The sequence below is a fragment of the Phodopus roborovskii genome, unplaced genomic scaffold, assembly GCF_943737965.1.
Source record: "Phodopus roborovskii unplaced genomic scaffold, PHOROB, whole genome shotgun sequence".
Taxonomy (NCBI): domain Eukaryota; kingdom Metazoa; phylum Chordata; class Mammalia; order Rodentia; family Cricetidae; genus Phodopus; species Phodopus roborovskii.
Window position 1 is genome coordinate 4,352,283 of NW_026126575.1, and position 9,583 is coordinate 4,361,865.

Genomic DNA, 9,583 nt, shown 5'->3' on the forward strand with positions numbered 1-9,583 from the left:
GCGAATCTCCGCGTGCTCACTCCGCCCCGAGGCCGGCCATGCCTGGCCGCGCCCCCTGACCAGTTGGAACCACGCCCTCCGAAGAACCCCGCCCCCATGTAAACTACAGAGGCGCAAAGGGACAAAAATAATGTAGCTCTACTTTCCGAGAGCGGAAACCTTGCGTTTCTGACTGCCTGTTCTCGCGAGAGGTGGAAAGGGCGCAGCGTTTGAAACATGGCGGACGACGTAGATCAGGTAAGTTTGTCCTGAGGCGCTCGTAGAGGAATTGTTTGCGCTTCCCGGTTCGGTTCGCCTTTTCCATGCTCACCGAGAAACGGCCCGTTTCTTTTTCCGAGTAACCACGGCCTTCCTTAGCCACGCCTGCTCTCCTAAAACTTCCGCAGGCCCAGGGTCTTCCCATCACTCCCGTCGTCGGCTTTTATCTGTAAAATAGAAACGGCTGTCGATACCAGACAGAAAACCTGATGTAGTAGTGGACACCAGCTTGGTAATGCGTGTAAGCACCAGGTGCACAGGCAGTGACTCACGTGGCGTCAGATAAAAGGTGCGGTTACACGAGGCAGAGAAACTGGTAGAGATGTAGTATGAAGAAGGCAAGCCAAAATCGGGTACACAGGATAACAGAAGGGGCTACAGCCCTCTTCACCTACTCTTTCCTATTCCATAGGTGTCTGGGGAGTTCCGAAATGGCTTGCGCTCCCTCTCACGCAGACACCCAAACACGGACGACCCTACTGTTTCTCTTCAGAGCATGTTATTTTAAATATGTATTTCTTTATCTAATAAGTTTTTTCCATAACTAGAACGTAAGTTCCTTAGTGGGGACATTATGGGGGGCTGGAGAGATGGTTTAGGGGTTAAGAGCACTTCATTGCTTTTGTAGAGACCCTGGTTGGGTACCAGCACCACAACGCATCTTAACTCCAGTTGCAGGGGAACAGTGCCCCTTTTTGGCCTCTGATACAGAGCACTTTGTGCATGTGGTGCACATACGTACAGGCAAAATGCTCACAATATAGGATAAAAATGAACCTTTAAAGGGGGGATTTTCTGTGTTTGCTTTTCTTTCCTAGGTTAGGATCTTGCTGCAAGCATTCAGCAGGTATTAATTGAGGGAATGAACCCAATGTTCAGAGGAAGCTTCTTTGAAAAGGCAGGATGTAAAGCTACAGTTTCATTGTTTTACAGCTATGTATTTATATGCTCTTCTCCATACTAAAGAGAGCTTCATTGAGAGGATGTGACATCAGTATCTCTGTAATCCAGTGGTTGGTTGTCTGATTCTTAACAAAAACCTGCCGAGCTAAGGTGGGAGGAGTAAAGCACCACTTGAGGTCCTAGAGATGGGGAGGGGGTTGCTTGTTTTCTGTCATCAACCTCACATCTACACAGCCTATAATTTTCAGTCAGCTTTCACTGACGCAAACTACTCACTGGAGAAGCTTACTGCTCTTGATGTCTGGAACCACCTTTTCCATATAGCTGACTCCAAGTCATCCTGGCTCTAACCTTTAAAGTCTGTCTTGAAGAATAATTCTGATTTATCATTCCTTTGAAATGACTGACCAAGAAAAATAGCATTCTTAAATCTTGAAGCAAACAGAGATTATATTAAATATCAGACTTACAGGTGCTGGGAGTGGGGTTGGTTAGATAGCAGGTAAAAATGCTTGCAGTTTGCAAGCATGACAATCTGAGTTCAATCCCCGGGACCCACAGAAGAGAGAACTTTAGAAAGTTGTCTTTTGACCACTACTTGAACTCCATCTCTCTCTCTCTCTCTCTCTCTCTCTCTCTCTCTCTCTCCCTCTCTCCCTCCCTGTTCTCTCTCTCTCTCTCTCTCTCTCTCTCTCTCTCTCTCTCTCTCTCTCTCTCTCTCTCTCTCTGTGTGTGTATGTGTCTGTGTCTGTGTGTGTGTCTTAAAAGCTCTGTAAGCAGTTCATACTTATAATCCCAGCATTTTGGCACATCAAAGGCTGTTATGTTGTGGGCATGCCTCTTTAAAAAAAGAAAAGTAATGATTTATAAGTATTTCCTTTTAACTTTGATAGACCCTTTAGCCTTTTAAGATCTCTGAAGCAAAGATGTGGGTTCCCCAATTTGCAAATGAGGAGTCTGAAACAAGAGATGACATGATATTTAATCCCAGTTCAGAAGAGCCAGACTCAATTCTTTCAACTACTCGGTAGGTAGGTTCGTCTTGCCAGCCAATTAGCACCCTAAACTCAACCTGTGCTGTACTGGCTTCAAACTCTGTAAGATCTTTTTATTACTGTGTGAATGGGTATTGGGGTATGTTTTTCAGATGATTGAATTATATAAAAGATAAAGCTAAAGTAATTGAAACACCACTGTGCCTTGGTAATCCATTACTAAGTTTGCTTCTTTCATCAGCAACAGACTACCAACACCGTAGAGGAACCCCTGGATCTCATCAGGCTCAGTTTGGATGAGCGGATTTATGTGAAGATGAGAAACGACCGAGAGCTTCGAGGCAGATTACATGTAAGTCTGTTAAATTATCTCAAAACCAGATATTCCCCTGTCATTCCTTCCTACCTCCTTACAGATTTAAGAACTGCGACATAAGAATACTGTTTTGAATTATGCAGTTTCTTTTGGGAGTTGGAAAATCTTAGACAATATGAATATTCTTTATTTTTAAAACATTTTTTCCTTAACCAGAAGATTTATGAGAAAAAGAATGTGTGCGTGGATGTATGGTGTACCCATGCTTACAGAGTCCAGAACTGGGCATCAGATCCCCTGAAGCTGGAGTTACAGACATGATAAGGGTGATATGCAAGCCAAACTCAGATACTCTGCAAGAGCAGCCAGTGCTCTTAACCTGAGCATCTCTCCAACCCTATAGAACATTTTTTATCTCCTTCAATCTTACCTTTTGTTTACTTATGAATAAACTTATTTGTCTTTTAGACAAGGGCTTGCTGTGCAGCCCAACTAGTTTTAAAGTCAAGACCCTCCTGCCTCCTTCTCCTTAGAGCTGGGATTATAGACATGCACTACCACTCTTGGCTTTGTCCTCTATTCTTAAAGGTTATTGGGCAAGGTGTTCTGTCTTTAGTTATTGAAAACAGGCTATAGTTCACTAGTAAGAGTGCTAGCCTAGCATGGGGCAAAGCCCTTAGCACTACAAAAAGTGTTAAATAGCATAGAGATCTGTAGGATTAAAAGTGAAGTCCCATCACTATGGGTGACCACTATTCAGAGTTGGTTACATAGTCTTCCAGATCTTTTATGCATGTGTATAGATGGTGTTTAAAGGGAGATCCTAGTGAGGTATGGTGTGACATTTACCCATAATTCCAGTATCTAGATGACTGAGGCAAGAAGATCATATGTTTGAGGCTGGTCTGGACTACCTAGTGAAACCCTGTCTTGAAAGGTAGTGGTATTATTATTACTATTACTACTACTACTACTACTACTACTACTACTACTACTACTACTACTGTTACTATTATTATTATTTGCAGAATGATTACTGCGCAGGATTTTATATAAGACAGCATCACATTTTTCTTTTTTTCCGTAGCTATAAAACTGTATTGTGCACTTTTATATAGTGTTGCTTATGCACATTTATGACTTCTGTGGAATTGGTCCTGTTAAATGACATCTCTGTGTACTTATGGTTTTGTCTCTTCTTAACTTTTACTTTCCTTAGGACTATTGGTTTACAACACCGAATTGAACCAAGCCTCAGTTCAGGGTTAGAAACAGCCCTGTCCTGCCAGTGACAGAGCCACTAGTCAGTTGCGCTTCAGTCTCCCTCTCAGAAACTGTGATAGTGCCTTCCATGATTCCTGAGGACAGGGAGCCTCTGGGGCTGGGAAGGAAATCAGGTCGCTGGTCTACAAGCTAGTCTTTGTAAACAGCAGAGTCCATTGGACAAGAAAAGTGAGGTGGAGCTAAATGACATGGGTCTTTGGCACATGAAATGACATCCCAGGCCAGACAGTGTCTTTAGCTCTTACCTCTGTACGAAGTGGCCCAACTTTCTGTTTGTTTCCTGCTCTCCAGCTGAACATTTGCTCATTTGTGTGGCTGCCAAGCAGTTCCTTCCCAATGTGGCTGTTAGGTTATTTTTATCTTGATACAAGCAGGCAAACCACTTAGCACTTTGTTAGAAGAACATGTAAATGGGTTCTGAACAGGCCCCAGGAGGTTTGCCAGTTAGTAAAAGGAATGAACTTTGGAGGTTGCACTGAATACTATGGTCTCAATCCTTCCTGACTGAGCCTACAGAGGTCAAAGCTCTGGACAGAGATTAAAATCTGGACAGGTTACAAATGGACAAAGTAGAGGTAGGAAAGATGACCACTGGGTAAAATGTGAGGGCTGGAGTTTAGATCCTCAACACCCATGGCAATACCTTACCTGTAACCCCAGCCTCTAGAGGCAAAGATAGGATCCCTGAGCAAGCTGGCTAGCTAGACAATCCACAAGATCTGTGTTAAGGGAGAGACACTACTTGAATATATAAGGTCGAGAGCAACTGAGGAAGTTCTTGGTGCACACACACACATGTATACCACAGATATATGCATAACCACAAAAAATGGGCCAAATTTTACTCTGCCTGTATCATTTTTGTGAGGGTCAAATGACATTGTCCTTGCTTGAGAACCACAGTGACAGGACTTTATGTTGCTTACTATCCTTGAAAGAAGTCTAACAAACAAAGAATTTGCTGTTTTTCATAATAAATTGTTGTAAATGGTGGGACTTTCTCTAACAAGTAAAGTAGGTACTTAAGAAGTAATTTCAGGCTGGGCCATGATGGCACACGCCTTTAGTCCCAGCACTCAGAGGCAGAGGCAGGCCGATCTCTGTGAGTTTGAGGCCAGCCTGGTATACAAGAGCTAGTTCCAGGATAGCTTCCAAAGCCACAGAGAAACCCTATTTCAAAAAACTAAAACCAAAAAAAAAAAAAAAAAAAAAAAAAAAAAAAAAAGAAGAAGAAGAAATAATTTCAGGTTATTTTTGAGTGAATTCATTTTTGGTCATAAGCAGTATTGTCATTGGGAATGGCTTGTGAAGACATGATAGACTAGCACAGAGGGAGTGTTTGTTTTTCATTTTTAGCTGTAAGTATTGAACATGTTGCTTATAATCCACTTGCATCTTTTGAGCCCTCTTCTTTGTTTCTCAAATCTCACTCTCCTGCTTCAGGCTTATGATCAACATTTAAATATGATCCTGGGAGACGTAGAAGAAACTGTGACGACGATAGAGATTGACGAAGAGACATATGAAGAGATATATAAAGTAAGTCCTGCCGGTTTTCTCTTTGACAGTGTCAGATTTCATCATGCAGCAGCTTAGCAAATATTTGTGGGAAGATGTTATGTTTGGGCATGTACTTAGGGACTATTAATAGAGTTTAATAATTAAATGCAAGGGTTTGGACAATTGATAGAGTGTAGAGTAATTAAATTGCAAGGATTTTGGAGTCATACAACCCATTTTTAACACTGATCTTAAAGACAGCCTTATCACCAAAGCTCACCCCAGTGTGGATGACAGCTTACAAAGCTGGGAACCTGGAGCATACTGCACAGCTTGCAGGCAGCTCAGCAGTTTGTAGAGTGTTCTTTTCCCATCAACTGAGTTGGTCTGAGCCTTGCCTCAGAGTACTAGGATAAAAAGCTTGTGCCATCACACCCAACCCACAAACACAATAATTTTTTCTTTCTTTCTTTTTTAAAATTCATTTTATGATGCTGGGTGGTGGTGGTGCACACCTTTAATCCCAGAATTCAGGAGGGGAAGGCAGGCATGATTTCTGTGAATTTGAGGCCAGCCTGGTCTATAGAGCAAGTTCTAGGATAGCCAGGACTACAGAGAGAAACCCTGTCTCGGGGAGAAAGCAAAAGTTTGTGTATGTATATGGATGTCTACATATATGTCTGTGTACTATGTGTCTGTTGTCTGAGGAGGCCAGAAGAGGGCTTCAGATCCCTTGGCACTGGAGTTACAGTTGTGAGCTACCATGTGGGTGCTGGGAATTGAATGAACCCACGTACTCTGGAAGAACAGCTAATGCTCTAAACCACTCCATCCCTTCATCACCTATAATAGTTATTGTAGTGTGTTGTGTATGTTTACTACAGGCACAGACAAGACAGGGTGGTGTTGTGGTAGTATCTTCAGTCCCATTTCATGCAGCATTGGGGAACAGTGCCTTGTTGTCTTGTATGTTCTCATTACCTTTGAAGTAGGAAACCAAACAGCAGCCTCCCCTTACCCATTGCATGTTTTGACCTCCCTCAGTTGACATAACTAATGAATAACAACATTCCCAAAACAGGAAGAACCGCAGACCACTGGGATTCCTTGAGCTTTTCCCACAAAATGCATAATTATCTCCTAAATGACAGGATTGATACCAGGTGGCCAAAAGGAAGGCAGACAGCAGTCTTCTTTGGGTTCTCCATCCACCACAGAGTATTGCTTTTGTTTTTTGCTAAAGTTCTGTTATTTGGCACTGCCCACTTTTTCTGCTATCCATCATGTTTACCACCTTCTGTTACCAAACAGCCCACAGTATGGCTCACTGCCTGGCCTCTCTTGGTGATAGTGTGCTCCTTGTATCAGAACCTTCTTGCTCCTCATCCTGAAGCACCAGTCCTCACGGAATTACAGACCTGCTGGGAAATTAGGAGACAGCAACTCTGTCAGACCACCCTCTTCTGGGCTTTAGCAGGCTGCATAGTCTTTGCTTAAGGACAAAGTATTTTTAACGGAAAAGTTTTACGGGCCTTGTCTGCCTTTTTTTTTTTTTTTTTTTTTTTTTTTGGTGCTTACGTAGTTGGGCTTAAAAGCACCTGGCATTGTTTCTTTTTGTTTGCCTGATAACGAGCCAGTTCTTGCCTGCTCTCATCCTTGTACTTTCCTGCTGAATGCATCTGTTATACCATGGCACTTATTAACATTTGGCTTTTTCCAGCCTTTGTCCCCAGAATCTGTGGGTTTGGGAGGTGTTTGGACTACTCCCAAGTTCTCCCCAACATTTTTGCCAAGGCATAATAATGCCTCCAGGTTATGCCATGTTTGCTGACTGCCCTAAGCTGATCACTAAGCTGAGACCTTGAGGGTTGCATCCCCATTTGTGCTCACAGAAATTCATAGAGGCAGGTGTGATGGCTGGGCACACTGGAGGCTGAGTCCCTGCCTAGAGGTCAACACAGTGGCTTTCTTCCAGGTGCTAAGTTGGAGCATAGACTTCTGCTATCCTGACCTTGAGATCCAAGAGTTCAGGGTCCATCCATTGGTAAAATGATGACTACCCATTGGCTTTCAGAGGAAGTCACTCTTGAAACCGATGGCTAAAATCCAGTTATAGCTGAAGATGTAACTCAGTAGTAAAGCATTTACTTAGAATGAGCAAGAATATCATGATGGCACACACCTTTAATCCCAGCACTCAGGAGGCAGAGGCAGGCAGATCTCTCTGAATTTGAGGCCAGCCAGGTCTACAGAGTGAGTTCCAGGACAGCCTGAGTGACACAGAGAAGCCTTGTCTTGAAAACACTACCAACAAAATATATGCAAGAGTTCAGTCCCCAGCACCTGCTTCCCCAAAATCAATCCGAAACCAGATTTAGTGGCATACTCCTGCAATCCCAGCGCCTGGGCTGGAGAGATGGCTCAGATGCCGAGAGCACTTGCTTCTTCCCCTTTTTCCCTTTCAGTACTTTTTGGTTTTTCAAGATAGGGTGTCTCTGTGGCTTTGGAACTAGCTCTTATAGACCAGGCTGGTCTCCAATTGGTACTTATTTTTGACACCGTCTTACTCTGTAACTCAGGCTCAGGCTGTTTGACCTTATCATGCTTTCCCCTTTTGTTCTCTTTCAGTCAACAAAACGGAACATCCCCATGCTCTTCGTCCGGGGAGATGGTGTTGTTCTAGTTGCCCCTCCATTGAGAGTGGGCTGAGACAGAAGATGGTCCTGTGTAGGAAAATGGAGACTTTGCTTCTTGAGATGTGCAGAACCCTCACAGAGAGAAGTTCATGTGCATTCTGATAGTCAGAAATGACCCCAGGATCCCTCCACCCTCAAAGCAGTTCATTTGCGAGTAACTTATAACCTCTCCAGCTAAAATGACATGTTCCTTTTTCTCCAGCCCTCCTGTCAGCGTAGCCATCTTGCTATTTTCAGAGTTGGTTTGCCCATTGTTCTTGCAGTTACTTTCAGGTTGTTTTCTTCAAATTAAATTTGATGTCCCTTTTCTATTTTTAATGTGTCTTGTGGATTCTCAAACTTTTACTTGGTATGTGCAACATTCTTTCCTAGGGCACCAAATTGAGTGTGAGAAAGTTTAGTCATCCTGCCCCTTGCCCTCATCTGAGGAAGATCTATACCAGCAGGTGCAGGGCAAGGAGGTCATTGCTGATAGCCTCTCCTGTTGCACCCAAGAGCTCAGCTGTGCATTCCAATGAGAACCAGGCCAGGGGGGAGTGGTGAGTAGTGGCTTCAGACCTGCCAGGAGGACACAAAGCATGACTTCTGTGACTGAAAAACTTACCTTCCACTCATGGCTCACAGGCTGCCAGCAACAAGGCGAACAAGATGAGCTAAAAGCAAAGCTACTTCCCATTCTGGCTTCAGCCAGCCAGGACTTCATGTGAAATCACAAAAACACTTGGAGCCAACACCTTCCACTAAGTAGTTATCCATTGTGAAATGTAGACAATTGAGCTAGGGCTGTAGCTCTTGGGTTGGCTACTTGTCCTGTATGCATTAGGGCCTTAGTGCCCATCATCACAAGAAGAAAAGACAGTCTGCACTCTGGAGAACATGTCTGTAAATGTGTCTGAGTTTGCTAATCTGCTGTCAAATGCAGTTTGTTCATATGCTCTGAGCCAAAGTCATGTTGAAGAGGCTTTGTTTCCATTATTAATTATACCTGTCCCTACAAGTTAAGAGAGAGAAAAGCAAGTGTGACTGAGCTGATAGAAGTTTGGTTTTCATTAAGTAGGCAGGGCAGAACCCTCCTGACCACCCCCACACTGTCCTTAGGCTTTTGCTGTGCTAGATGATGTCCTGTTCGATGTGGGAACTTGAAATCTGGGCTGTGCCAAGTGGTTCCTTGTGGTTCCCCTTCCTGAGTAGACAGCTTAACCAAATGCTTATAACAATGGCTGTAGGTATTAAACCAGTGTCTACTGCAGCTGTGGTGTGTCTCCCCTCCTCAGGCATGGAGTGTTGTGTGATAACTTCTTCAGTTCTCTGCTTGGCCAGCTCCCTGATAGACTGACTGCACTAGAACTTTAAGGTGTGAAGACTCATTTTACACACATTTCTGAAAACTAGGAATGTTAAAGTTTGATAGACCCTACTACACCCAACACAAACGACCTATCTAGCTGCTGAGATATGGCAACAAATAAACAAGTATAGAGTAACTATATGTATTACCAAGTTGAGGAATGGGAGGCAGTGTGATGTTGGTAGCCCCTTTAGGTCTGGAACTCAGTCCTCCTACCCTGACAATACAAGCATAGCCCTACTACTGTCCCCTACACCAGAGCTACCTCTACTGATCTGCAGTG

The 9,583-nt window shown here is 43.6% G+C and overlaps 1 protein-coding gene across 1 annotated transcript; it reads left to right on the top strand.

The window, feature by feature from the left end:
* The first annotated feature begins 99 nt into the window (after positions 1-99).
* Positions 100-8,270, top strand: Lsm3 (LSM3 homolog, U6 small nuclear RNA and mRNA degradation associated). Its single transcript, XM_051203422.1, has 4 exons — positions 100-237; positions 2,398-2,508; positions 5,200-5,295; positions 7,885-8,270. The coding sequence occupies exons 1-4, from the start codon at positions 217-219 to the stop codon at positions 7,963-7,965; spliced, it is 309 nt and encodes a 102-aa protein (XP_051059379.1). The 5' UTR covers positions 100-216; the 3' UTR covers positions 7,966-8,270.
* Positions 8,271-9,583: the final 1,313 nt, after the last annotated feature.

Excerpts from the sequence above, each read along its gene's own strand:
- Lsm3 (XM_051203422.1), top strand. The coding sequence starts at position 217 with ATGGCGGACGACGTAGATCAG. Across the intron at positions 238-2,397 it reads TGGCGGACGACGTAGATCAG|CAACAGACTACCAACACCGT; the intron begins GTAAGTTTGTCC and ends TTCTTTCATCAG. Across the intron at positions 5,296-7,884 it reads CATATGAAGAGATATATAAA|TCAACAAAACGGAACATCCC; the intron begins GTAAGTCCTGCC and ends GTTCTCTTTCAG.